General features: G+C 44.0%; 1 protein-coding gene across 1 annotated transcript in view; it reads left to right on the top strand.

The window, feature by feature from the left end:
* Nucleotides 1–22018, top strand: part of LAMB1 (laminin subunit beta 1) — a 69233-nt gene that overhangs the window by 9258 nt on the left and 37957 nt on the right. Inside the window, exons 5-12 of the mRNA XM_077864052.1 lie at nt 3208–3396; nt 3485–3548; nt 7441–7643; nt 9752–9872; nt 11560–11748; nt 12199–12378; nt 12512–12624; nt 14352–14431. Coding sequence (XP_077720178.1) covers nt 3208–3396; nt 3485–3548; nt 7441–7643; nt 9752–9872; nt 11560–11748; nt 12199–12378; nt 12512–12624; nt 14352–14431 — 1139 coding nt within the window. The remainder of the gene's footprint in view (nt 1–3207; nt 3397–3484; nt 3549–7440; nt 7644–9751; nt 9873–11559; nt 11749–12198; nt 12379–12511; nt 12625–14351; nt 14432–22018) is intronic.

Here is a 22018-nt window from a genome sequence, read left to right as displayed (position 1 = left end):
ACGATCCCCTTGCTACCATACTGTTACCCTCCACTTCCACGACTGCCTTGGAGATTCCTCATCCACTTTCCTGAGAGTCCTCAGTTGGGCCATTTGGAATCAAAGGTTCAGCCACTAATCGGAGAAGGATAAGAAGCAGAACAATAGAAGGGAGGGCAAGGAATGGGATGAAGCAAAGGTCTCTTGGATGTCCAAGCTGTGGAAGCAGGAGCGTGGTGATAGAGCGACAGGAGCCAGGGCAGGAGCAGGTGGTGGTGAAGAACACACGTTGGCCATGGAGGTAGCTGCTGGCTTAGGTGGATTGGGTTTTCGTGCACCAGTGAAATCTATGAAATATATACACGCTGTTTCCAAAATCGTGGCTCTTTTTATTGAGTATAAATTCAGAGGTAGCAGGTTGATGCGTAAGCAAAGAGGGTGAAGGGCCTCCACTCTGAACAGACCAGTGTTGTCCTGGGTTCCAGCAGCTTGCTAACTCCATCCACAAGGAATTGGATAACTCGTCAGTGGCCTTTTGGGACTCAGAAGCTTCCAGAAGGGAGGGAGAAGGAGGCACAGCCAGCACTTGCTGTAAGGCTTTTCCTCTGCTCACTTCTGATACAGAGACATCAGGCTGGGCTGTCCCCATGTGTCACCATCCAGGAGGCAGGTCTGATGGCTGAGTTAATTATTGTTTTTTTTTTTTTTTCTTCTTACTTAAAAACCCTTCATCTCATACTCTCGAGTTTAATCAACTATCATTTTCTTATATTCTAGAATAGATAAAAATGAAAAAACCCAAGCAAGTAGTAAGTCAAAGAATCTGAAAATGTGACGTTCCGTTTTCTTACCCTTATCTCTTTTTATCCGTGAAAAAGGCCATCAAGATTATTAAGGAAGGCAGAAGGAGGCCTGGGAATGTACCAGTCTCACCATTAACAGTCAAATTTAGAGTGTTTCTTCCAAGCATTGGTTTTAATTCGGAAGCAAGGGTCTGTTGGGGTTCTGTTTGCTGGGCCGGCCCAACTGCCCTCTGTACCCCCTGCATTGGAACATGTCTTCCACTGCCCAAACTCTCCTTGGCTTGGAGATGGCAGTCTTTCTTTTCTCTTCTCTTGGTCTTCCCTTGGACATGTCCGTATCCTAATTGCTGCTGCTTATAAGGATGCCAGTGACAAGGGATTAGGGCCCACTGTAAGACGTCATTCTGCTTTAATTACCTATTTAAAGACCCTATCTCCAAATACAGTCACATTCTGAGGGTCTGGGGATTAGGTCTTCAACATAAGAATTTGGGGAGGACACCATTCGGCCCGTAACAGGAGGTTAAGAGATGATGTAATGAAGGCTCCTGGCTCCACTTTCTTTCCTTCTTTGGCTAGTCCCGTGTTGATGCATTTTCTGGAGCAATGACTTTGACTCTTTAATCTTGCCCTTTACTTTTTGGTGGAGGGGGGAATCATATCTTTGGGGGTTTCAAATATTGCACGCCAACAGTGATTCCCAAATCCATGGTTCAAGCTCTGTTCATGCAGCTGGATGCCAGACCAGCTTCCAGTTGTCTAGTAGGCGTCCCCTTGTGGATGTCTCACTTGTAACCAGTCCAAAACCAGATGGCTTCCTTCTCTTCTGTGGCTTTGCTGTTAGCAGTACAGTCGCCCCCCGCCACTGTCCAAGCTCAGGTGCCCATGTTTCTCTCCTTTTCTCCCTTTCCACTGAAACCTGATTGATCAGCAGGTACAACTCAATATATTTTACTAAGTCCCCTAAATTTTCAGAGCAGCCTGTTGCATCTCTTTCTCTCTGTCCATGCTGTAATGCTGGAGTTAAGACCTTCCTCTTTTTTCTTCTCACTTGGTTTCCTTGTCTCTTGGGGGTTTTTTTGTTTTGTTTTGTTTTTCTTTTTTTTTTTTTTGTTTTGTTTTGTTTATTGTTTTTCCATGTCCGAGAACCATGCTGAAATTACAGTCTGACCATTTCATTCTGTCCACTTAATCTTTCAGTGTTTCCCTTTCGTGGCAGAAAAATAAAGGAAACCACTTTGCATGGCCAACTAATTCCTTCCTCCCCTCGCCAACCTCTTCTGCCACCTGTAGCCACCTCTACCCACTGCCCAGAAGACACCTACCCTTTTAGGGTCCACTTTGACGCCTGGAATGCTCTGGAGCATTTCCTAGCTTTTGTGTGTGTGTATGTGGTAAAATAGCCAAAATTTGCCTTCTTAACCATTTTCAAGTATACAGTGCAGTAGCATTAGGTGTCTTTGCAGTGTTATGCAACCATCACTACTATGTATTTCTAGAACTTTTTCATCACCCCAACTCCAAACTCTACCCATTAAGCAATAACTCCCCATGGCCCCCTTCCCCCAAGCCCCTGGAAACCCCTCATTTACTTTCTGTCTCTGTGTATTTGCCTATTTGAGATGTTTCCTTTATAAGTGGAATCACACCATATCTGCCCTTTTGTGTCTACCTTCTTTCACTTAGTAGAATGGTTTCAGGGTTTATCCATGATGTAGGAAGTATCGAATTTTTTTTTTTTTTTTTTTTTTTTTTTTATGGCTGAAGAATACTCTCTTGGATGTATATACCGTGTTTGGTTTATCCATTCATCTCTGATGGGTACTTGGGTTGTTTCTGCCTCTTGGCCATTGTGAACTCCACTGTGAACATTCATGTACGAGCATCTGTCTAAGTCTCTGTTTCAGTTCTTTGGGGAGTGGAATAGCGAGTTTGTTACTCCTTCCTCGAAGCACACTGCAGGAGACCCTACTATGGGGTTTTGTATCGTAAATGATTTATACCTATGTGCTTCATTGGGCCATCTGTGGCCTGCAGACCACTGCCCGATACTGAGCAACAGTCATTGCACGTCTGTTGAATGATTACATGAATAAATGAAGAACAAGCCCGTAGCCTAACAGGTGCCAACTGCCTATACCAAAGAGTTTTTGCTATTCAGTCCCACTTATAATCAGCTTCTAAAGAGAAACAGCTTACTCATCTCTGTTAGGGTGGGAGAAAGTGCAACATTTCGAGGCTAAACACTTGCCTGCAGGAGGAGGCTCCATGGAACAGCCTGAAGTATTTGAAATCTAGCCACAACCCAAATACCAGTCAGGGTTTGTGGCGCACAGTTGAGTGATATGTTCATCTGACATTAAAAAAAAAAACCAGATTACCAATAAAAAAAACATGAAATGAGCCTTTTCTAACCCACCTTTAGACATTCCGGCCTGCCGCTATGCTGATAGAACGATCATCTGACTTTGGGAAAACCTGGGGCGTGTACAGATACTTTGCCTATGACTGCGAGAGCTCGTTTCCAGGCATTTCCACTGGCCCCATGAAGAAAGTGGATGATATAATCTGTGATTCTCGCTATTCCGACATTGAACCCTCAACGGAGGGAGAGGTTTGTTTGCTTTTTTTGTTTTACATTCTACTTACAAATCCTTTTTGATCATTGCAAAAATACCCATTACTCTTATATCTATTTTTAGGTGATATTTCGTGCTTTAGATCCTGCTTTCAGAATAGAAGATCCTTATAGTCCAAGGATACAGAGTAAGCTTGTTTTCGAATAAAAGCTTTGATGGAAAACAGCAATCATGGAAGAACTCTTACCCAGAGCACTGTTACCCTGAATCTAAATATTCAGTGCTAAATCCACCCTCTTTATTTCTTTTTATCTCCACAATACCCAATCATAGGCTCCTAAAATTGGCAGGAATCAAAGTCCTTGCTGATGGGGAACACGTTTTGATTAGAGTAAAAGATTTATGTCATAAGTATTCAAACAGTTATGCTGGTCATAATACCATATTTATTTTATCTTTCAGTATAATATATATAAAATATATGTTAAATAATGTAATATATGTAAGTTATATAAACATTTTATATTTCAAATTCTATTTCTTATAAATACATTATATATATTTATATATATGTAAATTAGGGTATAGATTAAGCTGTTGTAACAAAATGTCCCCCAAAATACGGTGACTCAAATAAAATAGGAGTTTATTTCTCTCTTATGAAATCATCAAGAGAGCTTTCCAGAGAAGAAGGGTAGCTCAATTGCTACAAGTAAGCTTACTGGATAAAATAAAGGATGATGCCCAGTTAAATTTGAATTGAAGATAAACAGCAAGTTATTTTTTTTAGTATGACTAGATCCCATGTAATATTTGTGACTAGTACAAGGATATCCCATGCAACGTTTGTGATTGGTGTGACTATGCCCCGTGTAATGTTTGAGACAGACTTCACTGAAAAAATATTGTTTACCTGAAATTCAAATTTAACTGAGCAGCGTATATTTTTACTGCTATATCTGGCAACCCTAGCAGTTAGGCCACCCAGGTCCCTTCTGTCTTGTAGTCTTCGTTATCTACATGGTTGGAGCTGGATCGGCACTACCATGCTGTTGTCTTAACCTATGGGAATGGGAGGAAGAAGAGGGCAAATGACATAGAAGCCGTACATCACCTCTGTTCATATCCTGTTGGCCAAAATTAGTTCATGGCCAACCTCAGGACACACTGGGAAACCTCTCTAGCTAGGTGGCCACATGCCTTCTCACACTCTTGCCTAGGACTCTTCTTGTCAAAGGAAGAAAAGAAGAAAGAGTATGGGGCGGGGGGGTGGGTAGGTGGGAATCAGAAGTGTCGGCCATGCTCAATATGCTCAGTAAGGTGAGGGTAGTATTTCCATTTAACAGATGAGTAAACTGAGGCTCAGAGAGTTGGAATAGTGTACGTGAGGTGACAGATCCTGAACCCATGTTATGATTCTGAATTTAGGGCTCTTTCCAACATGTGACAACCATGCTTCTATTATTAGAAAATTAGTTTGATCATCTTGGGAGGCAAATTATGCACTAATTGAAAGAATGGGATTTAGAGTGTGACAGACCTGGGTTTAAATTCCAGTTCCAACAGATCATAGCTCTGTGACCTTGAGCAAGGAAGCTGCTTAAACCTGTTTTTTTTTTTTTAGGCTCTTTTTTCTCATCCATACATAGAGATAGTAATATTGACTTGAGCATCGTTATGGAGGGAAAATGAGTTCTAGAAATGACCTCCAGACATGCCTGCCATACAGAAAGTGTTCAGCAAGTTGAAGCAGCTGCTGGTCTTGATGTTGCCACCAGTGTGGCCTGGGTCTTGCATGGACCTGGTCCTGTACCTCAGAGTGGAGGGGATGAGAGTAGCTCTTCTGCTACTAAGGTGTGGTCAGCTGAGCAGAAGCAGGCCTGATTCTTGCTGATAGTTCCAGCTGAGGATGACCCTGTTTGGAACCAGGGCCCTATAGAACCACCCAGCGTGAAACTTGGAGGAGTAAATTGGAAAACATCCAGGAAATATTGCCAGAAAAGTGCTTTTTCCCCAACTTAAATTAATTTTACATGTAGCCCAGACCATCTCTGGTCTGTAATTTACTCATTCATTGTATTATAAAGCAAATATTTATGGCACCTCCAGCCCCATGCCTTTTCTGGGCGAGCTGTGAGGCCCACACCCCCTGCTCTCAAAATCCAGTTGTGGGGAATGTCCACATGGGCTCCATGACAGATTGCTCATGGAGTCCTAAGAGGACTCATGGTTGGCTCCTTTGTAGGTGAAATTTGTGGGACTTGGGGAATGCCCCGCCATGACAATTCTCTTGTCTTTCATTGCTAAATGGCATTAGAAAATCTATTTCTGTATTCGAGAGGCATCAGTTTTGACTGATGATTCTTGTGATTGACTTTGTGTTCAAGGGAACAACTGAAGTCTCTTTAGTTGTCCCTATTGTTGGGACCTTGGGGCCTTACTTCAAAAGGGAATTTTGCCTCACACCAAAAGTCCATCATACAGGGCTCGGTTGTTTTTAACTGTGCTAGGAGAGAGTGGAGGGCACACATTTGCTCTTCTGAGGGCTTCCACAAAGATCGGTTCAAGGGCTTCTAAATACTCCAGCTGTTCTTCGGCTTTTGTCATCTGGCCTTTCGTCAATAGGCGCTTGTACTCGTTCTGTGCAGGAGCATTTGTGCAGGAGGAAATGTTGGCATTCATAAATTCCATTCAGCTAAGTAGTACCACGGGTTTCTCTGTTTAGTTTTTGATTTTACAAAGAGCCTAAGTTTAATGCATGGACTCACGGACTTTCCCTTTCAACCCACAGCCATTTCTATAGTCTTCATTGTAAGCGATGCATGTATTGTAAGTAGTGAAGATTGTATTTGGGCTTTGAAAGTCTCTGATGCATGGGGCCAACACCCTGTAGTCCTGTGTTGGAAATGAGAATGCATCAGCACAAATGAAAGTAAAGCTCAGGAGTAATTTTAGGCTAAATAGGACAGGGGAGGACTGATGGACAAGTGAGTCTTTTGGGGTCCACTTCAACAAGAGCAACTTAGTCACTGATGAAAACACTGGTGGAGAAGGATGAACAGTTAGCCCTTGAGTTATCCCGTGACTATAGAAGCTAAATGGTAGCCCAGTTTCTACGATAAGCATACATCTATAGACCCAGGAAGGAGAAGAAAAGATAAGAGAAATTGATCTACAAGTAACTTAATATTTAGGAAAAAAAACAACTTGCACCAACCTCCTAATACCGGGCTCCTTTATCCTTATGTCATACTACAGACATCAAAATAGAACAAAAAAGTGGGGGGACTCTGATGTCATGTAAAAATGTGGTGGAGATCTTCTGTCCCTAGGTAGGGGTTATTCCATAGTGTTATTATTTTTTTTTCAAGATTTTATTTATTCATGAGAGATGCAGAGAGAGAGGCAGAGACACAGGCAGAGGGACAAGCAGGCTCCTTGCAGGGAGCCCGATGTGGGACTCGATCCCAGGACCCCAGGACCACGCCCTGAGCAGAAGGCAGATGCTCAACCACTGAGCCCCCAGGTGCCCCCCCGCCCATAGTGTTAAATCTGTTTTAGCAACGTGAATTTCATCTATGTGGTGGGAAATTTCAGATAGTATTTTTCTCTCCAAAAATTAACACAAAAATGTTTGATCCTAACTATCTTATAATAATGAAGAGAATTGGAGTGTGTTGATAAACCCTCTCCTACCTGAATGGAATCCTCTGCTTTTGGGGCCGACACTGGTTGCTGTGGGCACATGATGGCATTGCAATAGTTCAGATCACTGTGGGCCGATGGGTTTTGGCAGTCATGCAGCTGCGTTCTTCATTTTCTCTGCTTTCATGCTTTTTCCTGAAACAGCCCAATGTTCTTTTTACACTGGTGAGGAGATCATAACCCTCCTTTCTTCCAGAGTCTGTCACGTTATGTTAAGCATTACTGGTATGGTCGTCTAGAACATGCAAGGGGGTAACGTCTAACTTACGTTTTTATTTGTTGTGCCTTTCTATAAAGAGAAGAGAGGCTGTATAATTGCAAAAGAAGCCCTGCTCGTTTGCTTAGACTTTTCGTCTTCTTGGTGACCTTCGTAGATCTCTTAAAAATCACCAACTTGAGAATCAAGTTTGTGAAGCTACACACTTTGGGAGATAACCTTCTGGATTCCAGGATGGAAATCAGAGAGAAGTATTACTACGCAGTTTATGACATGGTGGTTCGAGGAAATTGCTTCTGCTACGGACATGCCAGCGAATGCGCCCCTGTGGAGGGATTCAGTGAGGAAGTAGAAGGAATGGTAAGCAAGCACTCGGGGGGCTTTCTCCTTTAGATGGATGATTCCAAAAAGCAATTTGAAGCTAGTTTTACCTTAAACCTTCCACAATTTCTAGGGTTTTATTTTTCCAGACTGACTTTTAGCTCTTTGCATCATACTGGTGGTTGATGGTTGGTTTTCTCTTTGCTAACTTCCTTGGAGTATGAGAAGAATATAAGGGCTACTCGTGTCAGAGACAATTAATTAGTTTTTTGGAAATTGTTGCAGCCAGTTGCTGCTACCATAGATATATATATATATATAGATATAGATATAGATATAGATATAGATATAGATATATTTTTTTTTTTTTTGGTCAATAAGGCTTAAAAAGTTTTCTAAATAGCCATCATGTCTTCTTTTCCATTAGGGGAGATTAGACATCACAAGCATTCCCTTCTTTATGCTACGAGGCATAAAGTGACCAGCCCAGCACGGAGAACCAGGACATTTGAACCTGGAACCATGGGATATGATTTAGGAATCCAATGGGCTTTGTTTCTTTATGTGTTTTTTCTAGTTTCATTCTTTTTCCACTTTTAGGCTGTGTTGTTAGTTCATGTACTTCTAAAAATTGGGGATTGGGGTGATTTGCCAAATGGATAAAGTTAGGGTATTTAGCAACTTTCTAAGTGAACTGGTAATTCTTATAGATCTGTAGGATTTTAGAGCTAAACAGGATTTATTCAACTCACAGCTTCTCCCTTGTGAGAAGGGAGCAAGAATTAAATAGCTAGCTCACCAGAGGGCCCGAAGTGACTGATGGAAATTCTAATGGAGCTCTCTGGACTCTGCCCCTGGGTTCTTTCCATTATTAGCCACTAGGCCTCCCTTGATGAAGAGTGTGTCTTCATTCCTTGCTGTTTGCTCTTTCAGAGATTGTTACTCCTCATCTAAGAGGGTCCAGGACTGAGTGCATTCAACTGTCTGAACTTCTGCTTTCCATTTGCTCCAGTTAGAACACTTGCCATGGATAAAGTTGTGTTTTTAGCAGAGACTAAAGGGAGGAGGTGTCCTTGTAATCTTGTTGCTACATCTTTCAGAGACTGTTAGGTAGATAATGTTTATTTTTCAGCAGAACAAATCTGGCGTGTAGCTAATGTCCTGTAGCCCTGTCGCTGTCACAGCTCTCATGGAACATTATGTTGTTGATTCAGACCCTGTGGAGTCCTATGGTGTGTGCTTTGCAAGTGTCTCTTTATTCTCTGTAAAACTAGCTTGCAAGGAGATGATCTTACTCCTTTGCTCACTGCACTCCTGTCAAGGTGAGTCCAGGGCAGACCTGTCTGTCCTGTTCCTGAATTCCATTCTATAGAAACTAGTGTTAAGGTGAGGTGCCCAGGTACACGCATATTTGGGAGACCGAAAGAATTTATCTTTTACCTGCCTCTGGGGCTTAGGTGTATCTTGCCTGAGACGCAATGCAGAAGAGCACCTCTTGGGCCCTTCATAAAACAAAATATTTTTCCCCCCTGAGATTTTATATTTCCTTTCTTAAAGAAAAAAAAAAGTAAATGCGAACATAGTAAATGATTAATATTTTGAATCTCGCTTTGGTTGGAGAAACAATGGAGTGCTATGCCTGGAGACAAAAAACAAAAGAAGCAAACAACCCATTCTTTTAGGTGGCGTGATGGTAAAACTTGCAGTGATGGGAGTTGGTTTCCAGGTGGTGTGTGTATATTTAATTCTGCATTAGAACTTTTGCTGATTTCTCTTAAAATAGGTTTCTTTGGGGCATAAAGTTTTTTTTTTTTTTTTTTTTTAACTCTTAAGTAACTGGTTCTTTTGGTTTTTAATTCTTAAGTGACTGATTTTGTTCATCTGGGTTTCTTTTCATTGATACTTTGATAAAATATGTATTGAGCAGCTGTCCTATAATAGGAACCATTCCCAAGGATGGGAGTTGGAGCCATCAAAAAGGCAGAGCCCACTGCTGAGAGGGACAAAATAAAGACAAATCCTCATTGTGGTGAGCTGGAGATGAGGACCCGCATGCAAAGGGGTTTGCATCTCCCACTGATTATGGAGAAAGTCTGGCCAGCAGCATCTCTCTCACTTTGCTCCCTCCTCTTTTTCTGACTTTCAAGGTTCACGGACACTGCATGTGTAGGCATAATACCAAGGGCTTAAACTGTGAGCAGTGCATGGATTTCTACCACGATTTACCTTGGAGACCTGCCGAGGGTCGAAACAGCAATGCCTGTAAAAGTAAGTCTCCAGCAGAGGGACGTTTTGAATCCGTTCAGATTCCGGTATCCATTTGCTGATTGCAAACATGAGTCTGCAAAAGTTACTACCCTGCTGCCAGCTTCACCCAGGTACTCTTAGGAAACCAATATCTACTCGGTTTAACGAGAGCGTTAGTATGCAGAACAGCAGCCATGTGTTCGGCACATTTAGTAGAAGGTGGGAAATGTGTCCCTGACGTTGTACCTGTCTTGAAGGCAACATGATGGTGAGAGAAAAATGAAAGAAAACTATGGCATGATAGACCATTAAGGCCTAAGAAATATGGAGCAAGAGTTTTTGGCCTTGTTTCTGCCCAGCCTGGCTAAAGCCCTTGGCATGCTTCCAGCCAGCCAGCCCCAGGGTATTCTCTGGGCACAGGTGCAGTTTGAAACTGTCCCCTGCCATCCCCGCCCCCCCCTCCCCCTCTGGGCAGCAGCATGCCTGCCCCTTCCCCCACAGAGGACTGTTCTAAAAGTTCAGAAACCAGTGAGGGCTGTTGTGATCAAGGATTGTTTGTAAGTACCACCCAGCAGCCTTTGATGATAGCTAAGATTGCTTAGGTAAGAAGAAAGGGGTGGGAGGAGGCAGGAGGGAAGGAGGGTGGGTAAAGGGAAAGGAGTTCAGATAAGGAGAACTGCACAGAGCATAAGGCCCCAAGGATGGTCTCATGACCAACACAGAGTCTACAGTGGGAAATGATTCCAAGGTTTATTTATTTAATTTTGTAAAAGATTTTATTCATTCATGAGAGACACAGAAAGAGAGGCAGAGACACAGGCCGAGGGTAAAGCACTCCCTAAGGGGAGCCCGATGCAGGACTCAATTCCAGGACCCCCCAGGGTCATGCCCTGAGTCAAAGGCAGACGCTCAACCACTGGGCCACCCAGGCATCCCTGATTCCAAGGTTTAATTCAACCAGTGTGTCAAGGACAGTCCTCTGCGAGGCACCAACGATGCGTCAATGGATACTACCCAGCCCCATTCTATGGGAGGTTGTGTTGTAGGTGGAGACAGAGGAGGCTAGATTGCAGAGCCCCTGGGAGGGCTGAGCCATTTTGAGAAGACAAGAGCCCACATGTGTCGCTGAGCAGAGAGCGAGATGATATTAAAGCCAAGTTGACCATGGGAACTGCCCGGTGGTCAGAGTGCGCCCAGAAGGCTGCCAGATGGCTGTTCAGCAGACCTTAATTCTCACTCAAGAGCCCGGTCGAGTGTGCTGGTGGGAATGGAGAGGAAGAGGATCAGGCCTTCACACCATGTTCCTTTAAGCTGGCAGCCCAAACAGGCTTTTCTAGGATGTGTCACCTAGGAGATTCTCTGGAGCGACATGTTCTGGTCCTACCCCAAGGAACCCAGAGGCATCTTCCACATGGTGGCAGCCTTCTGCTGATAAGCTACCAAGGGGGCTTTCCCCAGAGGTTTCCTACTTTTTACTCCTTAGCCCATTCTCTTCCAAAGAGGGCAGATTAGTGGTTCATAAAGCTCACGCTTTGAAGGTCTCCAACATGATGTCAGGCAGATGTGTCCTTTTTCATGGGCGCCTAATTGTTGCTATTTTGCCTGAACTTCATCCCTAGTTTCCAGAATGAGCTTCTTCCTAGCAACCCCATCCTCCATTAGTAAGTAGATTTCAAAGGCTCTTCTTGACGTTGGTCTTGTCACACAGAGTGTAACTGCAATGAACATTCAAGTTCGTGCCACTTCGACATGGCAGTGTACTTGGCCACTGGAAACGTCACTGGAGGGGTGTGTGATGACTGTCAGCATAACACGATGGGACGCAACTGTGAGCAGTGCAAGCCGTTTTACTTCCAGCATCCGGAGAGAGACGTCCGAGACCCTAACCTCTGTGAACGTACGTGGGGAGATGTCATGACGTGGGGCCTATTTGAGTAGTCAGATGGTCACCATCTTTCTCTTGGGACTCCCGAGCATCAGCTTTATTCATTTTTTAAAATATTTTATTTATTTATTTGAGAGAGAGTGAGAGAGAAAGAAAGAGCACACAAGTAGGGAGGAGGGGCAGAGGGAGAGGGAGAAGCAGACCCCCGCTGAGCAGGGAGCTCAGTGTGGGTCTTGATCCCAGAACCCTGGGATCATGACCTGAGCCGAAGGCAGACACTTAACCGACTGAGCCACCCAGGTGCCCTACTCAGCTTTATTTTAAGTGCTGTGTAGGATGCTGGAAGAAGAAGCAGGACCTGGCAGTCTTGTCTTCTTTCGTCTATTTCTGGGACATGTGGGTGAAGGGGCCATATGTGTTTATACAAACACACACATTGTTACCTGGTGCTTTTTTTCTTAGGGTGTACCTGTGACCCAGCTGGATCTCAGAACGAGGGAGTCTGTGACGGTCACACTGATTTTTCCACCGGCCTCATTGCTGGTCAGTGCCGGTGTAAATTACACGTGGAAGGGGAACATTGTGAAATTTGCAAAGAAGGCTTCTACGGTTTAAGTGCTGAGGATCCATTCGGTTGTCGATGTGAGTACATCCGTGAAAGTGTTGGGGAGTTCTCGTGTACGCAGTTCCCAGTGTAGTCTGCACTTCTAAATCCGGACTCCCCCTTGCACTCACTTGTCTTGTGTTTCTTTACTTCATTTTATCTTTAATGAAGCTTGTGCTTGCAATCCTCTGGGAACCATCCCTGGTGGGAATCCTTGTGATTCTGAGACCGGTTACTGCTACTGTAAGCGTCTGGTGACAGGACAGCATTGTGACCAGTGTCTGGTAAGTGGATCCTAATTACCCAGGATGGGTGGTTTGTGAATGGGACACGTTGAGTATTGTAGAGTCTACCGTCACCCTTATGTGTAAATGTTAAAAGACGCAAACGACTCACAAAAGAATTACTAATGAATACTTTCGGCAAGATGTTCGCCATCGCTGTTAGAATTGTAAAATAAAACCACAGCAAAATACCATTTTTAAAGACAAAATCAACACATTTTTAAAAATGGGGCTGGCTATTAGGACATAAAGAGGGACTGGTCTTCTAAGCTGCTGATGGAAATGCACATTGGCTCATACTTGGCAAAAAAAAGCATTTTGGAAGTATGTTATCAGTAGCCTGTAGAAATGCGCATACCCTTTGACCCAGTAATCCCACTTCTGGGAATCTTTCCTAATGAAATAAGCAGAAAATTGGACAAAGATGTATTCAGCAGAAGATTCATTGCATCTCGTACTAATCATAGCCAAAAAACTTTGAAGCAATGGTGGGGAAAATAGTTAAGTAAATTTGGGGGCTTCTGCATGGTGTGGTATTTGGTTGCCATTGAAAATGACAATAATGTGAGGAAATGCTTATGCCAGTATATATATATAAAAAAAAAAACAACAGGATGTGAGTAGTATCTTGATTGTGTAGGAAAAAATTTCATCAAGAAGAACAAAATCTGGAAGGAAATACACCAAAAAGTTCACTGTAGTGATCCTGGGTAATCACAAGAGTAATTTTAAAAATTACCCTGTATCTTTTATAACATTCTTGTGATTTCCTTTATAATCTGTGAGAGGGGGGTCCACTGACCCCAAATTATGTTTCTATTATGACCTGTAAATATGTATATTTGCATATGTCCAGAGAGAGTCCTAACATAAATTTCTGGAAGTCTGATTTAAATCAGCATGCCTTGGGACACCTGCGTGGCTCAGCGGCTGAGCGCCTGCCTTCGGCTCAAGGCGTGATCCTGGAGTCCTGGGTTCGAGTCCCACATTGGGCTCCCCGCAGGGAGCCTGCTTCTCCCTCTGCCTGTGTCCCTGCCTCTCTCTCTCTCTCTCTGTGTCTCTCATGAATAAATAAATAAAATCTTAAAAAATCAATCAATCAGCACCCCTCATTTTATCTGCTCCTGAGTAAATACAAGTTTGTCAAAGTACAGAGCCATCCTCTCCCCTGTATAGCTTCTGTCCTATTTCTTTTTATTTCCACCTCCAGTGCTGTCATGATTCAGTGATCTGCTCGCCTTTCACTTGTGAAAATGCTTGCTTTATGCTGTTTAGACGTAGATAAATCCTTTGAAGTGCTTTGCTTATGGGGTGTCTGACAGGCTGAACTCAGGGAACATTTAAAGGCCTGCCAAATATTTGCCAAAACTCTCTTACTGCCACAGTACTTCTAATGAAGAAAATTGGCATCTTAGCTGCTGGCTCCTATTAACTTTTGGACAAAGGCTATTTGCTTGGAAGAGAAGCTCCTCTGATCTGGCCTTGGGTGATTAGGACACCCCCCCCCCACCCCCCCACCCCCCCCCCCCCCCCCCCCCCCGTGACCTGCCGCCTGGGTTTTCGTTCAGAATACTCGTACTCGTTCCCCTTGTTGGCTTTCTGCTTGCACAGTACATAAGCACGTTCCTTCAGTGGAACAAGCAAGACACGCCGTAACTTGTTTCTTGTTGAGACTATTGTGTCATGACAGGAACCCACCTTTAGATGTGAAATCTTTTGTTCTGCAGCCAGAGCACTGGGGCTTAAGCAATGATTTGGATGGATGTCGGCCTTGTGACTGTGACCGTGGAGGAGCCTTGAACAACAGGTGAGTGAAGCCACACTTACACTCTTGTGCTCAGTCCCCAAGGAGAGCCCTCCTGACCTCCAGGAGAAACACGACACCCAGTGTCTCTGAAGAAGAGGCGCTGAGTACATTCATCTTTAGCTCACCTGTGGTCTTAATGTTTTCAAAGACTGAGTCATTCCAAGAGTTTGCTTTGAAGACTCCAACTGTGTTTATGTTTCTTGGTCTTGCTTTTTAAAAGTGCTGCTGTTGTTTTGTACTTTATGGTATTTTTTAGATTATGGAAACAGTGTATGCCCATTAAAAAAAAAAAAAAAATCCAACAGTTAAGACAGGTTCCCTGCCCTTTCTCCCACCCAGAATCCACTGCTAACAAATACCACCATTAGCGATTTCTCATATTCTATGAATTAATAATAACACTCAGAATACCTATCAAAACTTATCATTTCTTTCTTCTTTTTACTTTTTTTAAAGATTTTTATTTATTTATTCATTTATGTGAGACACAGAGAGGGAGGCAGAGACACAGGCAGAGGGAGAAGCAGGCTCCCTGCGGGGAGCCTGATGCAGGGCTCAATCCCAGGACCCCAGGGTCACAGCCTGAGCCGAAGGCAGATGCTCAACCACTGAGCCACCCAGGTGTCCCATCCTCTCATTTCTTTTTAAGTAACAGGTTTAAAAAAAAAAAAAAAAAGAAGAAGAAGCCTAATGAGTACACACATGAAAAAGCCTATGATTTCCCATTTAGCTTTATTGACAGTTTTTGAAAATCAGAGTAATCCACGTATGCACACTGTTCTGCAAGCTTGCTTATTATCTGGAACTCTTTCTTCATTTCAACATGTATTCATGTGTTTCTTTCTTTTTCATAGCATGTATACATCTACCTCTTTTTTTGGGTGGGGGAGGAAGATTTCATCATATAGAAGTGCCACCATTTATTTCTAGTTTTTTGGGTAGATGAGGCTTCCAAGATGGAACTGCTAAGTCAAAGCACATATGCACTATTTTTTTTTTTATAGAGATTGCCAGATTATTCTCCAGACAGATTAATGCTAGTTTATTTTCTTTCCACTTGGTTACAAAAGCACCTCTCTCTATCCCACCAGCACTTAGTATCCTCATTTTATCTTTTACCAATCTAAAAGATGGAAAATGAGGGGCACCTGGCTCACTCAGTCAGTAGAGCGTGTGACTCTTGACTTCGGGGTCATGAGTTTGAGCCCCACGTTGGGTGTGGGGTCTACTTATAAAAATAATAAATTACTTTAAAAAATGAAATAAAAGATGGAAAACAAACTCCCATTTCTATTTGTGTTAAGAATCTTTTCATTTTCTTCCTTTTTTTTTTTTCAACTTCCAAGTTTATTTAATGAAACTGCACAAAATCGTGTTTAATTATTGAAACCGGTTGGCATTCCCTGAATAGATGAGACGTGAGGCTGTACCACAGATCGATCCCGGTACACGTTTGGCAAGAGGTTAGATTAGTGGGAGTTAAATTAGCCACCTTGGAGTCCAAGAGAATTTCACTCTCTGTTTGTAACCGGGTCAGACTGAGAACATCTGGTAGAGACCGTCTAAGTGGCTGCTGAGGCAATAGGCAGATGTTTCCTTGTGGCCTGACTCTCCCCTGAGACAGCAAGCTGAATCCATCAAGCAAGCACCATGTACTAAAAAAGAGCTGACTCTCACAAGGTTCTTTCCCAACACCACAGTAGTCTGCTGGGAAGGAACGGGATTGGAGGCAGCAAGAACATGTTCTCTTTGGCCTCCGGATTGGGGTTTTTATTCCAGATGTCACAGTATCTCAGTACAGCGTGTAGCCTCTGGAACTCCAGGGTGAATTTCTGTTCTTAGAAAACCCCTCCAGAGGGGAGGAAGTAAGGACAGTTCCATAAAAGCAGGGAAGACAGGCTGCTAGTCAGCTTCTGGAATCGCTTCTCCAACTTTCCTTTGTGAATCCCAGCACACCTGCTGCTTCCTTTGGTAATCGCTTGCTCAATGCAGAGCCGTCCTCCTTCCTAAAATCCTTGATTAGGTGAGAGTGCATACACGGTTCTCCAAATGACATCATAAACTCAGGAGTGTCCTATGGGCCTCTACCCTAAATGGTTTCTGCTACTCACCCTCCCTATGTCCGTTTCCCTATTCCACACATGCTTCCTGTCTTTAAATCTGCCCATACAGAGCCCCTGACCTATCCCTCATTTCTCCTGCAGGAATCTATAGAAATCAGGGTGTGCTAAGCAAGTTTGGGAAGTAAAAAGTTGTAGTGAAGATTTTAAAGCAGATAATTTGATCTTCCTAGCAAGATTGAGGAGATACCCTATCTCTTGGCATTATTGGTGGGGGAGAAAAAGAACCTTTACAGATTTCTCTACTCCTGTGACTCTGCAGTGTTTGGTAATGATCATTTTCAGTTTTCCTCCATGAGAACCTTTTCTAGGAGTCCCATAGGGTAACAGAGGCTCTAACGAAGGCTTCCAAAGCACCAATTCTACTAGAAGAATGCTTGGTGCATAGTGGGCACTTGGGAGATACTTGGTGAATGATTGATTTGTTGCAATCATGCATAAATATCTTCTATCTGATGTTATTCCTTTGCTCTGTGTTGGGTACATAGTATTGATGGTATGAATGTTGATCAGGTAAAAGAATTTGAGAAATAGAAATATTTATGATGTAAAAAAACAAACAAACAAACCCAAAACCTGTGCTCCTTTGGACAGGCAAACTCTAGATGTGATCTGAGACATTCCTGAGGTACTTTGGGCCAGGAACAGAATCAAGTGTAAAAAGCGTGCAAAGTGGAAGAAGTTTTAAAGCGTTTTGTGTAATGAGCCGAACGGATTCTTGTAGAATAAAAGCTTAGTAATCCATGTCTATTATGTTGACAGGTAATCTGAATTTTGGAGTATTTTAGAGAAGTAAGCGCTAATTTACATAATGTGACTTAAGCCAGGCTAATGAAGCTTTGCCTCGTCAGGAACCTGCTTTAATAAGTAAATCAGAATGGTTGCTAGGGAAATGTACTTGTAAATGCTTGAAAACACTGAAAAACACGAACAACTTTATAGCATCCTTCAAAATTATTGCATCAATTAAATTTAGAACTTGGGTGTCTGGCTTGAAGCCTACGACCCTTTTGAAGATTTCTGCTTTAGGGACTGAAGTCCCCAGCTTTCCCTGGACATTTCAGCAACACATTCTTTCTGGATCTCTTTTACTACTCATTTAATTCTGCTCTGTATTATCGCTGTTGGTATTTTAAAAGGTCCCTGGACGGGGATTGAGTCTTATTTGTTTTTGTGTCTCTCTTCATACTCAGCTTTGTGGGCCTTCTAGGTGTTCCATTTATTCTTTGGAAATTTATTTAACTTGGGAACCAGAGGAGAAGTTAATCTGTATTTCTTTTTTTTTTTTAAGATTTTATTTATTTATTCATGAGAGACACACAGAGTGGGGGTGGGGCAGAGACATAGGCAGAGGGAGGCTCCATGCAGGGAGCCCCATGTGGGACTCAATCCTGGGTCTCCAGGTTGCGCCCTGGGCCGAAGGCAGACACCCAACTGCTGAGCCACCCAGGCATCCCTAATCTGTATTTCTATCACTGTAGTGAATGATAATAGTATCCAACCTGTTGCTAGTTACTATGATGGCTGGATTTGTAAAGATTATAGAAGTCATTTAAGAAAGTATCCTAATTGGCCAGAGGCTTGGCAGGGAAGCTACCCTGGACAAAATCAGTGGCGTTGATCAGCGTGGAACCAATTTTTGTTTGTAATCAGAAGTATGGAAGAGATACCAGTGTTGAACAGGGTCGTAGCTCTCATGATCTTTTTTCCCCCTTTTTTGGGTGCTAATTTCCTAGTGATAGAGAAAAGTTGAAACTATAGGGTATTTTCTCTGCTTATCACTACTTAAAATTTCCCTTCTGATAGAATATTTGTTAAATAAATGGCTAATGTCTGCATTTATGGGAAACCTGTGTATTTAAAAATCTTGGCCTTTACTCGTTGAAAAAAAAAACAAATAGAGCTTGTATTAGTTTTCTATTGCAGGCATAGTAAGTTACTGCAATTTAGTGACCTAAAGCGACACAAGGTTATTATCTTAGACTCCTATGTGTCAGACACAGCCCGGGTCACTGGAATAAAATCAAGATGTTGGTAGGCCTGTGTTTCTATCTGAAGGCCCTCGGGGAGAATCTGTTTCCTGCCCATTTGTGTCATCGGCACAATCTGCAGAATTTAGTTGCTTTCGGTTGTAGGACAAGGTTCTTGATATCTCCCTGGCTGTCAGCAAGGGGCCATTCTCAGCTTCCATAGGCTGCCTGCATCCCTTGACTCATAGCTTCCATCATCAAAGCCAACAATGTGAGTCAGACCCTCCTCGAGTCACATCTCTCTGACCCACTTCTCTGTTTGCCTTTTCTACTTTTAAGAAACCATGCGGTTTGATTGAGCAACCGCATCTCAAGATCCTAAATCTCAATCATGTCAGCAAACCCCCTGGTGCCATATGAACATATCCACAGATTTGGGGTTGAGGGTGGGACATCTTTGCGGGCCATTTTTCTGCCTGCCCCAGGCCCTTTGTCTTTATGTCATTAACGTACCTTATTGATCCAGCAAATGGAATCTGTATCTAACTACACGGAAATTTGGTGGTATGGGGGCGGGGGGACATATAAACTTGTCGAGTGTACCATTTCTATGTGATAGGATTTTTACTTGAACACAGGGAGGATAATTACATGTCATCTTTTGTCACACTATGGAGGAGGTAGGATTTAGCTGAGACAGAGGTTTGAGAGGTGTGACGAGGGGCAGGAGGGCCTTCTACAAGGGAGAAGGAAGATGGGCAAAGCCCCAGAGATGGAGTGAGTGCAGCACATGGTCAAGACCTAGTCAGACCGTGACCGGCTCCACTCACATTCCTCCATGACCCTTCTTTGCACCTGTCATTGCTGTCGTCTCTCTGCCTGTCTCGATCCTGTCACCTTCGGAGCATGGCTTTCTATGATCCCCTCCTTAGTCTCCCAACCAAGTGAACAAGTGGCTTCCTCTGTAGCCTGAATACCTCACTCGTAGCTCTGTTTCACCACTCGCTGCATTTTTGCTTTGTTGCTGGTCAGTGGTCAGTTGCTCTCCTGTTTATCTCCCCAGGTAGATGGTAAGCTCTTTAGGGCAGGGACTATTTCCCCCCATCATTCTTTCTCCATATCATTTCAGAATAATGGACTTACCAAGGAAGTAAAGATTGGTTCAGAGGAAAATTGACAATGGACTAACATGTGAGAGTACTGACAGCAGGAAGCACAACGTCCAGGGCTAGTATTTGTTCAATCAATATTTGCGAAAGAGGGGGAGCAGTGTGGCTCATCAGAAAGCAGAGGGCAGGCACTAGAAAGAGCAGCAGTGGTTTTCAGAGGATGGGGCATAGAGGCTGCTGGCAACCAGGCAGGGGCATCACAACTCGATAAAATCAGAGAGGAAATGGTTGTGGGTTTTGATGAAATGCTAAAGGCAGTGCTGGGGGAAGACTGGGTTGGTGATGGCTGGCAGGATGGATGGGGCAGCCGGGAGAGCCCGGGAGGTCAGTGTGGGAGGCCGTTAGAGTGACAGGTGTGGCGTGACGACACGCTGGACTGTGGCAGTGGCAGTGACCATGAGAGGACACTGCTGAGTGAAGAGACATCTTGAATTAAGACTTGGGTATTGAGGATGAAATGAAGGACAGGAAAGGTCATGTCTCACCCCAAATCAGAAGAATTTTAGATGTGACTGAAATAGAAGAGCTGAAGGAATGTCAGTGTGAGAGGCGACAAGCAGTTTGGGACAAATGTGAGACAGAGGTGACAAGCGGGCCAGCCAGGGGAATGTCGCCTTCATGGCTGGAAACACACAGGTAAGGCACAGCGGAGTCAGGGCCAGAGCTTTGGTGTGCAGGGTTGGGGTGGGGGGAGCCCCAAGAATGCATCCACTAAAGGAGGTGGTTCCAAGTGGAGCCAGCCTGCCAGAGACAGCACCTGGCGACTGTGGACACAAAGAGGCCTTGTCGCCAGGGCTGATGTTATAGGGACTCCTTTTCACATAATCAGCTTCTCATGAGTTGTTTCATCCTCAGAATTATGAATCAGGTGTCTTTATCCTCACCTTCATTTGCTTGCTCTCTAGTCATGGCATGTTTTCTTCTTTGATGGCTCGTGTTTTACTCATGCATTCCCTCAGTAAACGTTGGCTGGGGAGCAAGGAAGGATTTTTCTCTTGTCCATATGATGTGATGTCTGATGCCTGGGTTTCTAAAAATGGCTTTTGTTGGTGGGCTGGGCCCAAAGAGGGCCAGATCCCACCTGCAATGAGCGTTCCTCCTCTGGAGGTGGCTACAGGATATGAAGCGCTCGTATCCCTGTGTGGTGGGAACCATTCGTGTGATCTGCAGGAAGAAGATTCCAGGGGATCGTGGCAGGGCTGTGGGGGGCAGTGCTAAGAAACCCCCAGGGCGTTGGGCGTTCCATCTTCCTAGGATTATAACTTACCCCGAGTACTTGGTTCACAGTGAACTTTGGGATGAGGAAAAATTTGACCTCTGGGAGTGGGTTTTTTTTTTTTTTAATATTTATTTACTCATGAGAGGCAGAGACATAGGCAGAGGGAGAAGCAGGCTCCCTGTAGGGAGCCTGATAACGGAACTTGATCCCAGCACCCTGGAGTCACACCCTGAGCCAAAGGCAGATGCTCAACTACTGAGCCACCCCGGTGTCCCCCAGTCCAAGCTTTTAAGCAATTTGCCACCTTGTAGGGGGTCAGATGAGTCTGCCAGTAGTTATACTACAAGAGAGAAAGCAATAAATGTCTTAACAGTACAAATAAAGAACAGCAGAGGCCTCGGAAAGCCCCACTTGAGAATAGCAGGAATCAAACGAGACTCCATGAGAGGGATGAACGTTGGCTGGGGCTCTGAATGACCAGTAGGGTTTGAAGACCCAGGGCCTCCTCAGCTTTCGTGAGCACCTACTATGTGACACACTTGGTTGTACATGTTGTGACCGCGTCGTTTCTCCTGTGGAGAGGTGGAGGCATGAAGGGAAGGTGGTTCATTCTGTGAGGGTGGTGAGGGATATGTCACGGCAGGAGTCCTTTGGGAGCCAAATCTTGAAAGAATAGGTGGCCCTTTGCTGGGTGAATAAGGGACAGGGGTGTTCCAGGCTGCAGAACAACATAAGCCAAGGGAAGGCATCATGAATCGCCCTGCCCCTGGGAGAAATTTTAACAGTCCCATGTGGTTGGAGAAGTGAGGGGGGAGATGGAGCTGGAAAGGTAGAGAAGGAGCGAGACTGTGGAAAGCCTGGTGCATCTGCCCAAGGCCGGGAAGTGATATGGTCAGTGCATCTCGGAGAGGTCCTTCGGGCAGCTGTGTGGCCGGTGGCGGTTTAGGTTGGGAAATGGGAAGACCTGCAACAAGGACACGGATGAGAAGGGTGGAACTGATTTTGCTGGGAATGTGCAAAGAAAGGTGTAGCATCTCCAGCAGAAAGGAGGAGGACGAGGACACTCTTGTCCTTCTAGGCTGTGAAATTATAGAACTGGGTTCCTGATT

Source organism: Canis aureus, chromosome 21 (assembly GCF_053574225.1).
Source record: "Canis aureus isolate CA01 chromosome 21, VMU_Caureus_v.1.0, whole genome shotgun sequence".
Taxonomy (NCBI): Eukaryota; Metazoa; Chordata; class Mammalia; order Carnivora; family Canidae; genus Canis; species Canis aureus.
Note: the sequence above shows the minus strand (reverse complement) of the source record. Positions and strands in the feature narration are given on the sequence as shown.